Source organism: Coniophora puteana, assembly GCF_000271625.1.
Source record: "Coniophora puteana RWD-64-598 SS2 unplaced genomic scaffold CONPUscaffold_1, whole genome shotgun sequence".
Taxonomy (NCBI): Eukaryota; Fungi; Basidiomycota; class Agaricomycetes; order Boletales; family Coniophoraceae; genus Coniophora; species Coniophora puteana.
The window spans coordinates 1,141,054-1,160,818 of NW_006913053.1; the positions used below are offsets into that span (position 1 = coordinate 1,141,054).

Here is a 19,765-nt window from a genome sequence, read left to right on the forward strand (position 1 = left end):
CCTTGAATCGCTTAAGGGAGCGTCAGTGAAGATCCTCTATGCGAGAAAGTTAGACACGACGCTTGCACATGAGCAAAGTAATGCATGCCTGCTGCTGACGGAACCAGTACAGAGCTCCTTCGGGGTGCACTACTCGCTTCCAACCTGCGCGACTAGCAGGTAGGTAGTCGGCTTCATCGCTATGGGCCCCAACATGAGACTATGGCCCAACACGAGGAATGCTTTACCCTACTCGTCATAATCCATAGTCAGACGCTCGACAAGAGGAAGGTATGAACCCAACTTCGCCTTCTCGTCGCCTCTACAAAGCCTGTCAAATGTACCACCCCCATTCAATGAGAAGAATACTCACCTATTAGGAAGTCGACGATTATACCGGCTGATCTTGCTCGCGTAGGTGGGCTTTAGCGACTTGATTTTGACAACAAAGTCATCTGGCTGCTGTGTAGAGTGCGTCGGGGTACTGTTCCAGTCGGTCGGATAGGGCGACTTCATTGCTAGGCCAAGGGCGGAGTGCGAGGACCAGTGTATATCACAAGCATCCTCATTCGGCATGTCATTGCATACGTGCATTGAACTGGGAGGTGAACCATGTTCGTGGACCCCAACTTGGGTGTCTTGAGCGCCAGCGGTTGGAGAAGTGGGGAAACGGGCCTCAGATGATGCCGCGAAGAAGGCCCTCGCCCCGGGCTGGTTGGGCGCGTGCGTGTTTCTTCCGGAGCATGAGAGGGCACGACACGCCCCCAATACACGCTGGAGAAGCGCCAGTAGACCTCCCAACGAGATACGTGCCTTTCCTAAGTACACTCCAATCCATCTCTGCAGAGCCCGTCGAACGCGTAGCTGCAAAGTCATGAATCACCTACGGCGCCTAAGGGAGGTTTCAAGGGGAGGAGAATGGGCGGAGGAGAAAAAGGGACGGGCGGCAAGGTGTATGCCTGTTGTGCTCCTGCAGGGATCTACGAGGATGCACCATCTGTGTACTGTCGCGTGGAATGGGCGTCTTCCGATTGCTCTGCCAAATGATCGTCTGGTGGTGAACTTGCTAGACGCTTGTATCAAATATTTCATAGGTCGAAGATAGCAGGAGAGCAAACGAAGGTAAAAAGACATGTTGATAGCATCGTCGTTCAGAGAAAGTTACAGTGGTAGACAGTATTGACTCCGGTGTTGATCTCGCCGTGACGATAGACAGGGGCTGCTGGGACACTCTGACCTACACTGACTGACATTGCATAACACCTTTGAGCCATATTGATGTGATCTTGGGCTTACTTGTAGACCATTGCGAGTTCAATGTCAAGATTTTCTGAGACTAGCACAGACATATGGATATCGCGAGTACGCACGTCTGCCGAACAGCGGTACGGACTGCGGTGCGCGATGAGCCGATCGCCGCTGCACGACCAGCAAATCTTGAGCAAACTTTCCGTCGCTGTGACTGTCGACGTGAACGAATAAGACTGGCCGGCATCGGACGCTCCAGAAGCGGCATATGGGATATAGACATAGTCAATTTGTGATCTTGCTATAGTATGTCAGCCTTTGAACGAAAACATATCAAGCTGTTTTTCCGATAATTTGCCACGTCGACTGGGTTGCCGAGCCACGTGGGCGCGAAGAGTGTAACGCGCGCTCCGCTCCAACGATTTCTCAGGAACCGGCGGCACGTCCATCCTCTGGCTCTTGTTGACCGGTCGCTGACTTCTGCTCCTTGTGTCCCTTCGTGCGCAAGTTTCCACTACGGATGCTATGGCAGCAGAGATCTCGTCATACAAACTTCTTCCGCAGCAAACGCCGTTGTCAGTAGTCTACATCTCTTCCTGCCTGACGTTGCTGGCGCTGGCCATCTCGCACGAACGGTAACGCAATCCATCTTCCTGATATTTATACTCCGGCCGATCTCTGGGTCCTGAGAATTGCTCCTTCGCTCGAACGGATGAACAACCTCTTCTGTGCTGGCATACCTATCTCCGGGGTATGTAAATCTGCAGGCTATTTTCTGATCATCGTTGCTAGTGTATGACGAGATGAGGCGAGAATGCACCAAACACACGAGAACTAGTCGGCGGTCGCGGCTTCGCGTAAGCGTAACTCGGGAGGAAAGATGTGCGGTGGCAAATGCAAGTCTTGCGTTCGTGGGTGACCCCAACGGATTTGGGGTACGATGTGGGGTAGGTTGGGTATATGCACGCATACGGGAGCGGAGAAAAAAAAAGAAATGGCAGAGTCGAACGCCAGCGTTGGTAAGTGTACTATAGGCGGTTATCGTCGAGACGCCCTCTGCAAGACTCTGCTTACATTGCGTAAGGAACTCGACGATATCGTCAGGCACCAAGGCATTGCGCGCGTCGATCACGCTGAGGTCATACCTGTCGTGCTGGTGCACAGCTGTAGGCGCTCTCCTTAACGATCCGTTGACTAGTGACAGCAGATTTGACATTTCATCCGTACATTCATTCGGCTTGACGGTCTTCCAAGCCGTTGCAAAGCGAAGTGAGCTCAATCAGTGATCGCCGCAGATGACATGTGCTACCGCATTTTGCAACGTTATCCAACCAACCAGCCTTCGAAATTATGTCTGTAACGCCTTGTAACGCTGGCCTTCCCCAGGCGGGACGCCGGACTGCGTACATCGGAGAAGCCGCGAGCCGACCACGCGTTCGGCGCTCCTCACTCACCTGGTCCACCGCCAGTCCGAGTCGTAAGGTGCGCTGGCACCCTGCTGTCTCACCTTCGCGTCTTCTGGGCATCTCAAGCGCGTATATAAGCCTCCCCTGGTCTGCGTCAGAATGGCCCTCCCCAAGCCGTAGCAGTTCAGTCTACGTCCCCTCCCCTTTTCTCCGGACCCCTTTTCTTTCTTGTTCCGTAGACACCTTCTTCTGACCGCCTGGACGCAGCGGTTTTATCTATCAACACACGATGCTTTCTAGCAACAGAGGCCCGCGCCTCCTCCTCTCGGCGTTGGGCACGCTCCTCGCCGCCGCATCCTCCGTCAGCGCGCTCGGATCCAACTGCACAGCAGCCCTCGGCAGCGGGACTGCCGGGGCGAGCGACCCGTTCTGGCTTGAGAGCATCAAGCACCAGGGCACGGCTCCGTTCAACCCCGACCCAAGCACTTACACCGTGTTCCGCAATGTGAAGGACTACGGCGCGAAGGGCGATGGCACCACGGACGACACGGCTGCTATCAAGTGAGTTCATCTCGTACCGGTCTCAACGGCGGTAATGCAGAGGGCTGACTGGATATTACAGCACGGCCATGACCGACGGGAACAGGTGTGGAAGCGCGTCCTGCGCGTCGTCAACGCTTACGCCCGCCATCCTTTACTTCCCTGCTGGGTATGTCGACCTTCGGTTGTGATTTTCACCCCTATGCACGCTTGCTGACGTTTGTTGTCTGCAGCACCTACGTTATCTCGTCTGCTCTCGACCAGGCGTACTACACCCAGATGATCGGTGATGCCCGCACCCCGCCTACGCTCAAGGCGAGCGCTGGTTTCACGGGCTTCGCTCTCATCGGTACGTCGATCATATATCCAATCGTCTTGACCCTCCTGGTTAATCTGAATTTTCACAGATGCGGACCCCTACATCCCCGGTGGCAGCGGCGCCGAGTGGTATGTCAACCAGGACAACTTGTGCGTCGCGCTTTCCTCTCGTTGATGTATCTGGCTAACCTCGTGCCTAGCTACCGCTCGATCCGCAACTTCGTCATCGATCTCACTGCCATCCCCCCTTCTTCGGCGGTCAACGGCATCCACTGGCAGGTCTCGCAGTCTACGTCATTGTTCAACGTTATCTTCAACATGAGCGACGACCCTGCGACTGAGCACGTCGGTATGTACATGGAAAACGGCAGCGGTGGCTTCATGGGAGACCTCGTGTTCAACGGTGGTAACATCGCTGTCACTATCGGTAACCAGCAATTCACGGTTCGCAACTTGACGATCAACAACGCTAAGCAAGGTATGTTTCTGTTTCCTTTGTTGTTGTTAACGCCAACATGAGCTAACCCCGCACAGCTATCAGCGGTATCTGGGACTGGGGCTTCACCTACCAGGGTGTCACGATCAACAACTGCGGTGTCGGCTTCAACCTTACCACCGGTGGCATGTCCAAGGACAACCAGACTGTCGGCTCTGAGCTCATCATCGACGCTGTCGTCACGAACACACCCACGTTCATCCTCGACTCCTCGCCCGCTAACGGCGGCCTTACCGGCGGTTCGCTTGTCCTGAGCAACATCCAGCTCACCAACGTCACCACCGCCGTTGGCGTCATCGGCTCCACCGACGCCGTCCTCGCTGGCGGCAGCACCACGATCGACATCTGGGCGCAGGGCTTCACGTTCAGCGGCACTGGCGCCACCGGCACGTTCGTCCAGGACAAGGTCGCCGCCCCGGCGAAGGACAGCAGCCTGCTCGATGGCTCGGGCCGCATCTTCGGCAAGACGCACCCGCAATACGAGTCTTACTCCGTCGACCAGATTATCAGCGTCAAGGACAACGGCGCCAAGGGTGACGGCACGACGGACGACACGAAGGCGCTGCAGGCCGTCTTCGACACGTACGCCGGCTGCAAGATTATCTTCTTCGATGCGGGCGCGTACTACATCACCAGCACGCTCAACATCCCCGCTGGCACGCAGATCGTCGGCGAGGCGTGGTCCACGATTCTCGCTGGTGGCACTGCGTTCTCGGACATGACCAACCCCACGGTTGCGGTCCAGGTCGGCAACTCAGGCGACACCGGTGTTATGGAATTCACGGACATGCTGTTCTCGACCGTTGGTCCCTCGCCCGGTGTCATCATGGTGGAGTGGAACGTCCACGACCCCACTGGCCAGCAGGGTGCTGCGGGCATGTGGGACACCCACTTCCGCTTCGGTGGTGGTACGTGCATCTATTTCAGACTTCCAGAATTGCTGTGTGCTAACCGTGTCTTCAGCTACCGGTACGGCCATGACGAGTAAGGAGTGCCCCCAGACCTCGCGCAACGACGCCTGCCAGGCCTCTTACCTCGGCCTTCACCTCACTTCCGGCTCGTCCGCCTACCTCGAGGGTACCTGGGTCTGGACGGCCGACCACGACCTCGACACGAACGAATCGACGAACATCACCGTCTTCTCCGGCCGCGGTATCCTCTCCGAGTCCCAGGGCCCCGTCTGGATGATCGGCACCGCGTCTGAGCACGCCGCACTCTACCAGTACAACATCGTGAACGCCAAGAACCACTGGATCGGCTTCGCGCAGACCGAGACGCCGTACTACCAGCCTTCGCCCTCCGCGCCCGGCCCGTTCACGAGCAACAGCACGCTCAATGACCCGACGTACTCCGGTACCGCCGACTCGGCGTGGGGCATCAACATCGTGGGCACGAGCGGCACGACGATCTTCGGCGCGGGCCTGTACAGCTTCTTCTCCGACTGGGACCAGAGCTGTGTGCCGACTATGAACTGCCAGGCTGGCGTGTTCAACATCGACTCCAAGTCGTCCGTGAACGTCTACGGTCTCTCGACGCTCGGTATTACCACCCAGCTCAACGTGGACGGTAACGCCGTTGTTGACGCTAAGCCCAACGTCGCGGGCTACCAGGAGACCATGACCTACTGGGGCCCCGCCTCCTCGTAAGCCGTTACTTGCGGTGTTCGAGAGGCTCGCTTCGCGGTCCTGTTTTATTAGGTAGTTATTTATAATGAGTGATTATTTATTCCACTACTAAGTAGAGCGGGCGACGCGGGGTTAGTTGTCTGCAGTACTTTGCGATCGAAAGGAAAACTGATGCATATGTATACCTGTTTTTCATATCTGGTTATATGTGTAGACTACGTACACTAATCGAGATTGATGATACCCTACGATTGAAATCATCTGCTGTTAAAACCTGGTTCGATGAATGTGAATTTTGTGTGAAACTTCGACGCTTGTACTATCGATGCCCCCCCTGTGAAACAATGTACCCCCTGTGAAACACCTCCGTTTTGTGTTTTTTTCCCTTTACCTTGCATCTAGCCAATTACCTCTGAAAGCTTAGTATTCATGTAATTCAGCGTCTTCCGTAGCTTTCACTTTTTCTGCATACTTTCTCGAAGCCTGGAAGAGATGCCAGCGGGATGCCGATCCTGTGACTCTACCCTCACTGTGGAAACCTGTGACCATAACGGCTATGTCACATTGGTCACGACGTTTTGATAGTTGAATGACTTCATGCCGACGCGTGCCGCTGTGCTACTCCATCACACTTTTGTCACGATTGAGCCCCTGTCTTTCAAGCTCAAAATCTCAACGCTGCTGGAACGCGGGCAACTAAACATCAATGTGCACAATTCGTACTGTGATTAATAGGCATATGTTTCTAACAGACACCAAAAACCCAAAGTAAACGAGGCATATTTGATCAGGTGCTGGAGAGAATGAGTTTTGAGCAATGCAACTTAGAACGGTTTGTCGAGCTGTACAACACCCAGTTCTAATCTTCTACTGCTGAGCTTCGACTATGCTATAGACTAGGGTGTGAACAGTGTACAGAAAAATAATCGTGAGCATTGATTGGGGGATGGACGAGATATGCTCGAATATCTGCGATGTTTCACAGGGGGTACATTGTTTCACAGGGGGGGCATCGATAGTATCTATGATGTTCGTTGTTACCAACTTTGACTCGGACACGACGGCTCGGACGACAGCTTTGCCTCATGGTAAGAAGAAGCAAATTAATAAAGAGGTCGAAAATAAGCGAGGCTTGGGAGTATAAACCCTGTCCGCCATCCTATTTATCCACTATGTCTACGTGTGGACTGTGCCAGAGTGAGGGGAGAAGATGAACGGACAAGGCGCGAAGAACGGAGCTGCGACACCAGCATTAACAGACAACTTTGCTGAAGCTACGAGCTGTCGCCAGTTCAACCCCGCCCGGTTACTTACTATTTGGGTAGGTCTTTTGTCCTCCGTTCAACACACTGTGCGCTCATCGATCCCAACGTCCTCATATCGATAATTCTTATATTTTTCATCTGATCAAACCAGCGCTGGCGCCATAGTTTTAGAGTGTTCGACACCGAAAGATAAGTAATAAATACAAGACAAATGTGACAGTATACAATACAATACATTTACCTCCATAGATGCTCCGCATCATTTTCCAGAGCAAGCCGAGCACCATGCTCAGGACATAGGAATGTTGATTACGCTAAGGCTCCATGCCGGCGCGGTATATGAAAAGGTCTGTCCGACGGTGATACCCTTCGACGTAGGCACAACGGTGGTCGGGTTCGCCGGTGTGTTGCTCGCCTTTGGGTCACCAGTTAGTACTGTGACCTGCCCAGATGTCCCAACGGCCGTCGAAAGCTGGAAGTTTATGTCCTCGGTGCCGCCTGCATAGTTGACGACCTGGTAATGATGACAATGTAAAGGCGTTTCAGTATAATGAAAGGATGGGACACGCCTTTATGTTGATCGCCTTGGCATATTTGTCGCTTGTCACGCTCCAGAAGAGGGTGCCATTTGCGGTGGGCAGCGTACTAGGTAAGTAGTCGGTGCCTTTGTTACGACTAAAGAGCTAAGGTTATGTAATCAGTGGTTGGCACGCTGCGAGATGGATTGATTTAGGCACACCTGCTGGACGTAGAAGCTTGTTGACGGATAGACAGCACCAGCACTGTGGATGTACTTAAACCACGGGAACCTTCAGGTTGCGTCAGATTACTACGTACTCGAATCCGACCAAGTTAGGCGTCTGGGATGAGGATTGGGTCAATCAAAAAGTTTGTGACGTATGATACTGTTTTCATGTACTCGCCCATTGATATGCACCCGGGTTAACGTTCTGGAGGACTGTTGTATCAGAGACGCTGCTGTCCAGGGAACCACAAAGTCATCTTGCCATCAACAAAGGCGCATATGACGCAGCAAAGACAATATCCGCATTTCGCTCAAACCCGGTCAGGAACACAGCCTCACCAATGCTGCCTGCAGAAAACACATGAGACAAGATGGGACGAAAGACTCAATTCACGCACCTTGAACAATTGGCCATGTCAGGCGTCCATCGTCGGTAGAACCGAACACGGCACTTGCGTTGGTGGCGGTCACGGCATACTCTCCTTGGAAGTAAGTTACGCCATTACGCTAGTTACCGTTAGCTCTGTCAACATATATAGAAAGATCATTAAGAGTACCGGAGTGTTGTCATAGGAGAACGAGTTCTGAGCAAACCAGTCTGAGATATGTCAGAAAGTAGGCCAGTAGAAACGAGGCGGAGGGATACAAACCAGGAGTAGAATACATGTGGTTGTCAATCTGCTGCGGTGCGGGATCAAGGCTAGGGTTTGATGGAGCGGTTGTCGCAATGAATTTTTAGGTACGCAAATAATGAGATCGTTGAGTCAAATTGACGCTGTCGGGATACTTACTGAGTTGCGGGAATGCAGAGCTGAGGGCTGTCACGAAGTCATGCCAACGGTAGTGGTACGAATCCGGGGCATTCATATCCTAGCAGCTCAAGTGAGTTAACATTTGTGGTTGTTCTTGCGCAGCAGCCGACCGACCTCGTTTCCAACTTCCACATATGTTAAGAGGAACGGGTCCGGATGCCCAAGAGAAGCACGAAGGCCAGCTACAAGCATATATGTTCAAAGACAACGTTCATAGGCATGACAGTAATTTACTGACCTGCTGAGCTCTTGGACGGGTCACCGATTGCGAAGTTGATCTATTATATAGTCACTTGAGCATGTGGGATGGCAGTGAATGCGGGACACATTCTCACCTGGTCAATGGCCTGCTGAATGTATGGCTGAAGCTGGGCCTCGGGAACGGATGAGTTGTCGCCAAGTGAGTAACCTGCAAGATTGTGAGAACGGCAGAGAACAGCGAAGCATTTAGGCTCACCAGCCCAGACAGCCATAATCGCTTGCATATCCATATCCTCGCACCAAGTCAGGTATTCCAAGAGGCCCAGACCGCTGAAATAACATTAGCTGCCGTAGATATTTTCTCTTCGGAATGCGTGCTTACTCGGTGTTAGTGTAGCCCCAGTTACCCATACGTCCTGAAGATTCATTAGTCTCTCAGTTAAGGGAGACACTTTTGGATAGCATACCTGGTCTGTCAACAAGATCCCCGACGGTGTTGTTCCAGATCCACCTAGTGGCAGCACTTTGACCTTCCAGATTGTTGCCTCCGGGAAGGCGGAAGAATGAGGGCTTCATGGAGAGCAACAGCTAATAAACTCGCATAAGTGTTATCCGAAGCGGGAGCGATGCAAAAAGTACCTCCGAGAGATCAGCCCTCATACCATTCGGCTTATCCTTGAACGTGGGTGGGAAGAGCGAGAACATAGCAAAGTTGATCGTGCTGCCTGCAGCAGAGTCAAACGTGACAGTGAAGGTGTTGTTGATGTTCGAGGGCGTCGAGCTGGGCGTAAGTTGTGCGGTAACCTGCGCCCACTTCGTCTGGGAGCCGCTGATTGGAATCTGCGTGGATGCGTGGACCTGGCCGTCCGTGCCTTGAAGGGCGATAGTAGCGCTACCGTTGAATCCAGACGCCGTAGGGAACCGGTAGTAGAAGGAGGCGTTGTACGTCCACGAGGAGTTCACATTGATACCTGAGCCATATCAACAAGGAACTACTTGGTAGTTCTTGTATTAGAACCCACCCCAGTAGCCTTGGTTCGCAAAACCAATTGTACCGGACGCGCCCCCTGGGATGTTCAGTTGGAGAGCGTTCGGCAGCGCAGCGGACACTGGGACAGAGTCGGCAACGACAGAGATATTTCCTCCATTAACGGGAGCCCATGCCTGCAACGCATTCCAGTCGCCTGCAAACATGGTTGATTTGAGTGCCGACACACGGTCAACAAGCACAAGTGTCTTACCAGGCTTGACTGCTTGGAAAGCACGGTTCTGAAGCACTAAAGACGAACAGCTCAGCCATGATGGTACGGCTCATGACTTGAGCAGGTACGTACACTCGGCGTACAAACCACCATCACCGCTCTATTTGTTGGTGGTAAGGTTATATACGTTAGTATCTCGACTGTTGAAGCTTACATGCTAAACAGTTTCATGAGCCCGACGTTTTCGCGTTAAAGCACAGTAGGAGACGACTTACGTTGATATCCTGGTGAAGCGCGAAAAGGTGGTCAGCGGCTAACTGAAGGATCAAAGGATGCCTCGCGAACCTCAAACATCTGTCCATCTAGAAACACATCAGCAAGATGAAAATGAAATAGGAACTAACTGGACGTACAAAGCAGAGGAGGAATAGGATGACTCGATGTCCCCTTGACCACAATGGTTGTCGCGGCCGAAGCCACAGCGGCGACACCCAGAAGGGCAGCAGCACGGCCAACAAGTCCTCGGAACATGCTGCGAATAGTGTATGAAAAAAAACCAATCCAGACGGTCGATGTAAGCCTTTTATACGACACAACGCCATCTGCGATCTGAGAATCCTCCCCGAGCGAGTCCCGAAATGCTTCCCCAGGATCGTTTGGTGTACGTTTATGCTGCAGCGACGACGGTTACTACAACGCCCATAGCCGCGCGGGGTCTGCGCACACATGATGTGCATTATCTCATGGTTTATGGTATTGAAGGCGTGCGTAAGCATGGCCACGTAGAGCCAAGCCTCCCTCCCTGAAGTGCGGAGCGGGAGAAGCTATGGCTGAGCACGTGTCGTGGTTTGCTAGGAGAGTATGCTTGTGAGGATGTATGCGATGTGACCGCGATTGAGTCGCAGACGGCGTTGGGTCAAGAACAGCTGTCGACTCGGAAAAACTGACCATTGTGCAAGGGAATGGTCGGGTTGTAGTCGGGTTGTAGGTGGATTGGTTCATCTGTGGCAAAAGAAGATAACACTCACAAAGGCTGGTCCACGAGTGAAAAGAGGCAGCGGTGGAGTCTTACCAACACACGGGACTTACATTATATGGACACCCGGTGTAATAACTTACCGGAAGCCGTTCATGCTATGCACCAACTTGAACGCCTGAATGAGAGCCTTTTTGATGCTGTTATAAAGGGAAGATAAGCTGCACAAGCTTGATGAGCACGAATGTTGCCCGTATATTTCTTTGAGCGCAACGGCGAATTCGAAGGAGCTATATCAATGAGCATTATTGATCAAGTTGTGAAGTCGAGAAGGCACATTCGCCAGTTTACTTCGCAGGTTTTATTGATCGAGGTAACTTCATATTGTTGCTGAATAGCAGGATCACTGAGTAACGTCGATACATCCAGAATCGCCTTGAATTCGCGCGCGTAATGTTAGCGAAATCGAAAAGTGAACGCTGAGCTGGGACCACAACCAGATCTGGGCGCAGTTAGCCCAGAAGACATTCGGCAATGTGGCACGTTGCCCGGTCACTTCTGCTGCCAGGGAGCTAGATCCTGGACGTCTCACTTGCGATCTCATAGCCAAGAGACCTCTTAGTCAGAGTTGTAGTGTGCCAGCTACTACTCTTGACATATTCCCTGAGACTCAGCGAAATGGGCTAGCAATAAGCACTCGTACTAATTGACGTTAAGATGCCTAACACGTACCACACTTGAGACACTGCATAGAGCTAGAAAGTGCTTGTTAGTTGTAAGTAGTACCAGCAAGGACTTACTTGTAGCAAGTGAAGCCTGTGAAGGTTGTGTGAAGGTGGCGATGCACTGCCGCGGAATCCCGAGTCGCGACACCGACATTTCTCCACAGACGCGCCACGACATATGGACAGAGAAAGTTGAGCTGACTGCCTTGTTGCATCGAGTATTGAGCTTCGTCCCAAGGGAGAATTGGCTTCCACCATTGCTATAATACCTCCCCAAATTCAAGATGGAATACAGGCAAACACAGCGCGCGCTCGGAGTCCAAGATCTACGTAAATCCAACTGTCTACTAAATTGTCCAACTATCACACAAATGCCTGCGCCTGCAACTTCCATATCCGCGCGTACTCGCCGCCTTTTGCGACCAAGCTATCGTGCGTTCCTTCCTCTTGCACCTCCGCGTCGTCCATGTACCTGAAAAACGACATTAGTGAGGAACAAGTACAGCGAGGGTTGCAAAGAATCGACTCACAAAATTAGATCAGCATGCCGGGTGAGATTGCCGAAGCGATGCGAGGAGAAGACCATGGTTTTATTTCCGCGGAGCGCTCTGAGGCGCTCGAACAAGTCTACGGGATAGTTGAGTATATTGAATAGGTCGTTGAAATAAAGTACACTCGCCGTGCTCTGCTGTGGGGTCCAACGAGGCACTGGGCTCGTCGAAGAGCAGCAGTCCCACCGCGGGTTCTCCCTCCGCCGTAAGCGACCTCATGAACGTCCTCGATCTTCAAACTCTGATCAACAAGGAGCCTCAAGAAACGCAGACATGAGCAAAAACTTACACAGCTAATCTTTGCATCTGCCCCCCGCTGAGCGTTGTCGTCTCCTGTGCGCGCATCCCGCCAGCCCCACGGACGCGGCTGAAGTCGACCGCGCGCCCGAAAAGCGTCTTGGTGCCCTCGGGCAGGCTTGCGTAGTAGTCGCGCACGGGCCGGTCGAGGTACGTGTCGTACCCGTCGGGCAGCTTCTCGATGAACCCCGAGGCACCGCCGAGCCGTGCGGCTTCTTCGATTTTGTCGGAGTCGTGTGCGAGGGAGGGGTTGCCGAGGGCGATGTTTTCGCGGATCTGGGGTTAAGGGTGTGCGTTAGCGCTGTTGCAAAGGTGATGCGGAGGGAAGAAAGGGAGAAGGGCTGACGGTGAGGGGGAAGTGGGTGTAGTCCTGGAAGAGGATGGCCATAGCCTGGCGGAGGTCGGCGAGCTTGAGGGTCTTGATATCCCGCCCGTCAATCAGGATCTCGCCCTCTGTGGGGTCGTGTATGCGGGAGATGAGTTTGAGGATAGTGCTCTTGCCGGAGCCGTTGACGCCGACGATGACCTTCATGCAGATGAGCTCTGTTTACACATTATTTTTGTGGAACGTACTTACACAAAGCTGTCCTGCTTCAATCTTAAACGAGACGTTCCGGAGGGCATATCCATCAGTCCCAGGATATTGGAAGGAGACATTTCTAAAGGAAAGTCAGCGCCTGCAAGCCAGGGAGTACGTTATTATTCACTTGAACTCCACGGAAATACCAGACTTCAAGGACTGCTGGTTCTCCGGGAATGGCTCGGTGCCATCAAGAATCTTATTCTGCAGCTTCTCGATTTCATACAACTTGCGGACACTAGCGAACTGCTCCGCCAGAGAGAAAGTTTCGCCAAAAAGATGGAACAAACTGGAACTGAAGGACTGGGCGGTTTGGTTGATGAGAGTCAGCGAAGCCAAAGAGATTGGTATCGACGCAGGATATTGCACGGCGCGGAGAGTGAACACTATCTGCAGTGCGACTCAGTACGCTTTCTTCTATGTGAATACATCGAAGTACGTACCTGTGGAAGTTCTTTCATGGGCTCTCGCAAGACAGACATGAGGGTCAGTCTGTCTCTGACAGCATGCTCGCGTCGAACTTCGTGGAAATCACCAGCTTCAAAACCGAGCTTTGCAGATAGTTTCCCGTACTCTGTTCGCAGGCTTTAGTTAAAGTCACAAACGCACGAGATACGTACCTGAGGTAAGATACTCTCCTAAATTGCCTGCGACAAGCTCGTTTCGGTGGTGTGGATCATCGACAAGATGTTTCATGCCCTGCATCCGAACGTAGTCGTCGTTCTTGGTTGTCGCTGCCCAGACTGCGCTGCAGGTTAGTTTCATGGCAGAAGCTGCAGTCCTACAGGAAGCTCACCTGCTCCGGACTTCCACCCGCCTTTACGCATAGTGTACCAGCTAAAGAGTGACTGTGAAAAGCTCATAATGGCCAGTAGCGGGCCGTCACGCTGGTCCCGGAGCACGGCAACAAGTACAGACATCTGCGAGATCAGACGGAGGCTCGTAGTCATGACCGCGGAGGTCATCTGGATAGTCTCCCATGCAACGCTCGAGCGATAGGAGGTGGACCATGCAGACTCGAGCTGGCGCTGCACGGCGGAGTCGCTGAACGTGGGGACGTCCAGGCGCGCCATCGAGTGGAAGATGTGGGTGGAGTAGTGTTGGCGGATGCGGGAGTTCAGGGGGAGACCGAGGCGGCTGCGTCCGTAGGAGAGGAGCCGGGATGCGATGGTGCAGGCTACGCGTCCGCCTGCAACGTGTATGAGGGTATCTATGTCGACTGTGCGTTGTTCTACTGCAGTTTCGACCTGAAGTGAATGAGCAGAGTTTCAGTGGAAGCTGAGTCAACTCACTAGGTTTAGCAATTGACCAGAGTACCTATCAAGAAATTGAGCATGTAAGTAACACTTGGAATCATTGAGTGTGCTCGCACCATAGGGATACTGCCGGTATAAGAGAAGCTATAACTTCTACGATTAGATAGAGGATCAGCATGACGGTGCATTGCCGTATGCTGAGTATGTCCTTGATCATTCTCCAGATAAAGGGCATGCTGTCGAGCATTTGCATGTATGTTTCTATCCGCGACGAGCCCGGGACATATTTGAGCTCTGGGTGCCTCTCCTCGTAGAGGTCCCATACGCCGATGCGGGTGTGCTTGACGCGTTCGGCATCTTCTGGGTTGAATTCGCCCTTTCTGTTGAGGTTGTGGGACCGTTGTCCGCGCATGGAGTCGTGAATTCGATCGTGAGCAGATGAGGGGACGTGAAAGGTCGTAAGTAGATGTGCTGCGGGAGGAGTCAAGACTAAGGCAGTGACTTTTCGTGGACGCGTCCGAACTGCGCGTCAGCACCCCCGTGACCGATTCTTCCACTTCCGGATTCCGAAAAGGCAGTCACGACCAACGCGTGCTTTGCCCTCGACGTCGTCTGCAACGATGGCCGCTGATTTGTCTTCCCTTCTCAACTCATCGAGGGCCCTCAACACGCACCTCTCGAGGCCGGACCTACCCTCGGTCAACCTCACCCTCGACCAGATCGAGGCCCAGTCGCGCCGCCTCGTTTCGCGCCAGCCAGCCCCTTCAAATGACAGAGACCGCGCGTATGTCCAGACCAGCTTGCTCCTGGTAACACTGGACTAACCCTACAACTCTCAGAAATTACCTCCTGGCTCAGGCCCACGTTGATGCCTCGGCTTTGGCCAATAACATCGCCCACCTCAATACCGCTACCACTTTCTCCCCGCTCCAGAACCTCCAAGACACCGACGTCGCCGGCTACCTCCGCCATGCACACGAGCAAAATATTATCTCGACCATCGAGGAGGGGAGAAAAGAGACACAGGAGAGTTTCTACAGGCTGCTCGAGGAGCGGAGCAGAAAAGACTGGGAGTCGAAGAAGCGGCGCGTCTTTGAGGAGCTCGGTGGGCGCGGTACGGGAGACAGTAAGGCGCTCACCGAGATGAAGAAGTCGTTCCATGGCAAAGCGAGCCTTTCGGTGCGTACAATGTCTAGCGGAACTATAACTTGTAACTTAAGCTTATGCGGTCATACAGGCAAGCACCACTGGCCCCAGTCTCACTTTGCAGATGCAGAGCAAAATGATGGCCTACGACCGCTCTGTCTCGGACTTGAACGCTGCGAGGTTGCGCGACGCACCGTGCCCCATTCTGCACTTGCTCATGCAGGCAGCCGCCTCGCTCTCTGCAGACGTAAGACGCTTCGCCCATCTCAGGGAATACTATGCGTGTACTAAACCGTCTCCCCTCTTTTACAGACCAGCTCAAGACAAATCATGCAAATGTTCCACATCCTCTCCAAAATCACCGGCGAGCCACCGGCCTTGCCGCCCGTCGAGCATGCCGGCGCCCACATGCTCAACGCCGCCGTGTTCGAGCGCAAGTTCGCGCGCGTCTACCTTGGTGACCAGGACTCGCGCGAGGCCGCAGGCCTACGCACGCAGATTGCGAGGGGCGCACGGGAGGCCCTCGAGGAGCAGTACTGGGATGTGCTCGATCAGACGGTGCAGGCCCGCGCGGTCGAGGCGAGGCTGGGTGGGGACCCGAGCGTGGCGAATAAGATTAGGGCGTTTTTGCTGTTGAGGTATTACAAGAATGGGGAGTGGGAGGAGCGCATTGAGGTATGTGGTTTTTATGGGTTGAATGGGGTGCAGTTGCTGACGCTCTCATTAGCTCGTCTCAGGACAGCCTATCTGGGCTAAACTGTACTACTTGTTGCGCACTGGCCACGCAGAGGAGGCGCTCGAAGAGGCTGTCAAGCTTCAAGCCGCTATCGAGAACCGCGAGTCAGGCTTCGTGGGCCACCTCAGGTCTTGGCTCGAGTCCCCGGAAAGACGGTAAGCGCATACAAGGTACCACATAATGCTAGGGGAGGACGCTGAAAAGTCTATCCATCCAGCCTACCAAAACCCCACCGGGACCACCTCCAGTCCATGTACAACGCGCATATGCTGCACTCCAACTCGACGGACCCCTTCAAGCTTGCGCTGTACAAGCTCATGGGCAAGCTCGAGTCCTCGCGCCGCAGCGTGCCGCACATCACGACCACGATCGAGGACTGGCTCTGGTTCCAGCTCGCGATGGTCGACGAGGAGGAAGACGGAGGGCTGCGCGGGCTGTCGGAGGTGTTCCTCAGCTACGGCGAGCGGCACTTTGATGGTCCTGTCGGTGCGAACACGAGCTTGAACGCAAGCCAGTCGGGCCAACAGGGGCAGCAGCAGCAGCAGCAACAGAGGAGGGGCGTGTGGGCGACGGTGCTCCTTATTTGCGGGCAGTTCGAACGCGCGGTCGCGGCGCTGTGGGAGCACCCTGAGACGGAAATCGAGGCGGTGCATCTGGCGATTGCTCTGGCATATCACGGGCTGCTACGCGTGCCGCCGCGGGCTGAGACTTCGGATTTGACGCCTTGTAAGGCTTTCCTCTCGTTTGTTGCTGAAAACATGTTTACACGATGACAGTGACCATCTCGCCTGTCTCGCCTCCCGCGCTGAGCCTGTCAACGCTTATCTGGCGATATGTCCGCCAATTCGTCAAGATGGACGCCAAGGAGGCGCTGCAATATGTCTATTGCGTCTGCTTGACGGCCGACCAGGGGAACGGCGTCGGTAAAGAGAGCCTCGAGAATGCCTGGGAGCTCGTTCGCCGCATTATTGTGCTTGCTCACTCGGGCCCCGCCTGGGAGGAGCTCGTCGGTGGCTTCCGCGCAGACGGCACGCGTTTCGTGAGTCTCGTCGCTTTTCCATTCTTTGACGCTTGCTGATCGTATCATGTCATACCATAGAGCGGCGTCATCGAGCAAGGCGCGGCCCTCCTCCAGCTCAAGTCATCCGCGCAATACAACCAGCGCATCCTCGTGCAGGCCGCGCGCGACTCGGAGGAGAACGACCGGATCCCGGAGGCGATCAAGCTGTACAACCTCGCGGGTGAGTACGGGACGGTAATCGCGTGTCTGGCGCAGGCGCTCGGCAACACGCTCGCACAGCCGTCGGGCGGGGACCCGGAGAAGGCGCGCGCGGTCGAGCGCACGGCGATGGACATTTTGAAGCACTATGAGCGCACGAACAGGGCCGCTGGGAGGGATAAGGAGGCGGCGGTGCGGCTGTTGAGGGTGAAGGAGGCAATTGGGGCGAAGAATGCGGGTAGGCCGGATGTGACGCTTGAGGTTGGTGTTCGTTCGATTGCTTTGATGCCGAAGATTGCTGAATGGTTGGATAGATTATGGAATCTACGGATTTGATCCCTCTCGATGGCGACGTCGCGAAGATCACGCGGAGGGCGGAGGAGTTCAGGGACCTTCACGATGCGCTTCAGCGCAACCTCCAGGTCTACCTTCCCCTCACGATGGACGCGCTCGCTGCGCTACACCATTCCGTCAAATCGTCTGCTGGTGCAGAGTCAACGCGCCAGATGGTAAAGTTTGCTTTTTCTTACGTTTTAAGTCATTCTCACAATGATTGCAGACGCTTGCTTCGCTGAGGAAAAAGTCGCGGTCACTTATGATCTTTGCTGGTCTGCTCAAGTACCGCTTGTCGCCGGATGTCTATTCGTATCTGGCAAGACTTGATGTGGAGATTGCACTGTGAATTGTGGTGTATGTACTAGTCTAATGATTTGATGCTTTCTACCCTTATATGATGTACGCATGAACCCATAATGTGCTCCCACACGTATGCATGCGAGTTTTTGAAACGCGGCCGGTACCATTCAGCGCTGAGTAGAAACGAAGTCGGTAATTTCTTCCTCTTCCTCTTCCTTTCCCTCGTCCATTTCGTCTGTACCATTCGGGATGGGCGCCCCCGTCTGGCTGTGAGACTACACACAAACTCAGCAAAAAACTTCAGACGATGAGGATGTGACGTACGTGGTAGATCGCAGTCCAATATCCGGTCCAGTACATTGCGTTCAGTGCACGGTTGAAAGCCTCGTCTCGGCTTATGGGCGTATTGAAAGAAGCCTGCGCCTGCCCGTTTTGCATTGGTGGAGCGGGTGCTGGGAACCCAAGCGATGGATCATGGGTGGGTACGAAGGTGTTGAAGTCAATAGGTTGAGAGTCCGTTTCGGCTTCGACTGTTGGTATCGGGGCTGCGTTCACCTTTGCCTGGCGTGCTTTGATCTTTTCAGGGTCTGGTGGCACGTTGTACCATCTGCCAACGTAGTGAGTGTGGATAGCGGCGAGGGATAAGGATGTATGCGCACAGGGGCGACTTCTTTACGGGCTGGTCCTTCCAGCTTTTGCCTTTGCCGTTGAACGCCTGGATTGTATTCTGTAAGCCTTCGTTCGCGAAAAAGCTGGACGGAGAGCACCTCGTATTCTGCAGCGGCAGAGTTCCACGCGTCGATGAGCGCAGAGTCATCCCAGATCTCGTTGTGGGTGAGCTCCCTGCTCTCCTCTTCGTCCTCCGCCATTTCGCCTTCCTCTTCCTCCGCAGCATAGTCCGGGTGCACCCCAGTGGGCTCACCTTCGTCGTCGTACACCATGTGCACGGACGCGTCGCCTGCGCCGGCGGCTGGGTCGTCCCAGTGCTCAGGGTGGGGTCTCTGCCAGGGCTTGGAGTTCGTTTTCTTTCGCTTCTTTGCGGGAGGGGCAGAGGGCGGTTTCTCACCTGCGAACGTGAGTGGGGTGCTTGACGTCGATCCAGACGCGGGCGGCGGCGGGGTGGTGAGGTCCTCGTAGGGGACGAGTTGGCGCATGGTGGTGGCGAGATGCGTGCAGAGTCTGCGGACGTCGGCGCGGGCGCTTTGGGGTTTGCGGGAACGTGACAGCACGCGTCTATGTCACGATCCCGCACTAGTACTTCAATTCGAAGTCCAAAATAAGAATAACTACGGTAAATTCAATTGGTACCTGGGTGCAATAGTATGAGAGGCAGAGAATGCCAAGTCACGCGTTGGTCAGCGACTGACAGTGACCGACACGATGACTGAATGTCGGTCATTTAAAAACCGTGACCAGAACGTCGAGTTGCATCTCGGTTATGAGCTTGGCCGGTGATCCGGTCGCGCGCGGAGATCTCGGGGGAACTCAGGGGTTTGTAGATTAGAAACACATAGATAGCGTAGAATGTCTGTCTGTATCGTACAAAACCTATGTAGTACCTAATAATACCTGCTGTGTAGTATCATCTAACAAAATCTCGATGTTAACGTCCGATTCCTGCCTTGTCCTGCTTAGGAATCGAGTCTAGCTCTAATAATTTGTACATAGACATTTCTTCCTCAAAGTTCTGATGAGCAGACTGTTTATACAAGTCAGACCAGCTTTTGTTAGCAAAATTGAAGAGGTTGTGAAGGGGAATTTGCATTCTGATGATAGATGGCTGGCAAATAGGCTCCTCATCAAGTT

General features: G+C 53.8%; 6 protein-coding genes across 6 annotated transcripts; 2 read left to right on the forward strand and 4 right to left on the reverse strand.

Moving 5' to 3' along the window:
- Positions 1-49: 49 nt before the first annotated feature.
- Positions 50-495, reverse strand: CONPUDRAFT_148356 (uncharacterized protein; the record flags this gene model as incomplete). Its single annotated transcript, XM_007764952.1, has 3 exons — positions 50-179; positions 233-301; positions 353-495. The coding sequence occupies 3 exons, from the start codon at positions 493-495 to the stop codon at positions 50-52; spliced, it is 342 nt and encodes a 113-aa protein (XP_007763142.1).
- Positions 496-1,679: 1,184 nt separating this feature from the next.
- On the forward strand, positions 1,680-5,858 carry CONPUDRAFT_94577 (glycoside hydrolase family 55 protein). The gene is made up of 7 exons (XM_007764953.1): positions 1,680-3,194; positions 3,256-3,342; positions 3,407-3,522; positions 3,581-3,641; positions 3,692-3,969; positions 4,026-4,895; positions 4,951-5,858. The coding sequence occupies exons 1-7, from the start codon at positions 2,923-2,925 to the stop codon at positions 5,631-5,633; spliced, it is 2,367 nt and encodes a 788-aa protein (XP_007763143.1). The 5' UTR covers positions 1,680-2,922; the 3' UTR covers positions 5,634-5,858.
- Positions 5,859-7,093: 1,235 nt separating this feature from the next.
- Positions 7,094-10,368, reverse strand: CONPUDRAFT_140899 (glycoside hydrolase family 51 protein; the record flags this gene model as incomplete). Its single annotated transcript, XM_007764954.1, has 21 exons — positions 7,094-7,391; positions 7,447-7,560; positions 7,617-7,659; positions 7,715-7,737; positions 7,918-7,970; positions 8,021-8,129; positions 8,180-8,220; positions 8,414-8,492; positions 8,549-8,616; positions 8,673-8,712; positions 8,770-8,843; positions 8,892-8,965; positions 9,018-9,051; positions 9,103-9,223; positions 9,275-9,606; positions 9,658-9,819; positions 9,853-9,912; positions 9,970-9,997; positions 10,113-10,121; positions 10,183-10,199; positions 10,251-10,368. The coding sequence occupies 21 exons, from the start codon at positions 10,366-10,368 to the stop codon at positions 7,167-7,169; spliced, it is 1,824 nt and encodes a 607-aa protein (XP_007763144.1). The 3' UTR covers positions 7,094-7,166.
- Positions 10,369-11,776: 1,408 nt separating this feature from the next.
- CONPUDRAFT_140900 (P-loop containing nucleoside triphosphate hydrolase protein) lies at positions 11,777-14,695 on the reverse strand. Its single transcript, XM_007764955.1, has 12 exons — positions 14,339-14,695; positions 14,259-14,283; positions 13,763-14,213; positions 13,587-13,709; positions 13,410-13,540; positions 13,094-13,356; positions 12,964-13,045; positions 12,733-12,912; positions 12,379-12,662; positions 12,218-12,321; positions 12,069-12,165; positions 11,777-12,010 (listed from the first exon to the last, which is right to left on the reverse strand). Exons 1-12 carry the CDS (start codon positions 14,632-14,634, stop codon positions 11,902-11,904), a joined length of 2,145 nt encoding a protein of 714 aa, XP_007763145.1. The 5' UTR covers positions 14,635-14,695; the 3' UTR covers positions 11,777-11,901.
- A 147-nt stretch (positions 14,696-14,842) lies between these two features.
- CONPUDRAFT_148360 (nucleoporin-interacting protein NIC96) lies at positions 14,843-18,005 on the forward strand (the record flags this gene model as incomplete). Its single annotated transcript, XM_007764956.1, has 10 exons — positions 14,843-15,006; positions 15,062-15,401; positions 15,460-15,615; positions 15,681-16,043; positions 16,096-16,259; positions 16,322-16,830; positions 16,881-17,143; positions 17,204-17,584; positions 17,638-17,832; positions 17,883-18,005. The coding sequence occupies 10 exons, from the start codon at positions 14,843-14,845 to the stop codon at positions 18,003-18,005; spliced, it is 2,658 nt and encodes an 885-aa protein (XP_007763146.1).
- Positions 18,006-18,126: 121 nt separating this feature from the next.
- On the reverse strand, positions 18,127-19,113 carry CONPUDRAFT_148361 (uncharacterized protein; the record flags this gene model as incomplete). The annotated part of the gene is made up of 4 exons (XM_007764957.1): positions 18,127-18,234; positions 18,284-18,566; positions 18,619-18,674; positions 18,727-19,113. 4 exons carry the CDS (start codon positions 19,111-19,113, stop codon positions 18,127-18,129), a joined length of 834 nt encoding a protein of 277 aa, XP_007763147.1.
- Between the last annotated feature and the right edge of the window lie 652 nt (positions 19,114-19,765).

Coding starts and splice junctions, on each gene's coding strand:
- CONPUDRAFT_94577 (XM_007764953.1), top strand. CDS start 2,923: ATGCTTTCTAGCAACAGAGGCCCGCGCCTCCTCCTCTCGGCGTTGGGC. Junction 3,343..3,406: donor ATCCTTTACTTCCCTGCTGG/GTATGTCGACCT, acceptor TGTTGTCTGCAG/CACCTACGTTATCTCGTCTG. Junction 4,896..4,950: donor CCACTTCCGCTTCGGTGGTG/GTACGTGCATCT, acceptor CCGTGTCTTCAG/CTACCGGTACGGCCATGACG.
- CONPUDRAFT_140900 (XM_007764955.1), bottom strand. CDS start 14,634: ATGCGCGGACAACGGTCCCACAACCTCAACAGAAAGGGCGAATTCAAC. Junction 14,284..14,338: donor ATACCGGCAGTATCCCTATG/GTGCGAGCACAC, acceptor ATTTCTTGATAG/GTACTCTGGTCAATTGCTAA. Junction 12,166..12,217: donor GGACCCCACAGCAGAGCACG/GCGAGTGTACTT, acceptor ACTATCCCGTAG/ACTTGTTCGAGCGCCTCAGA.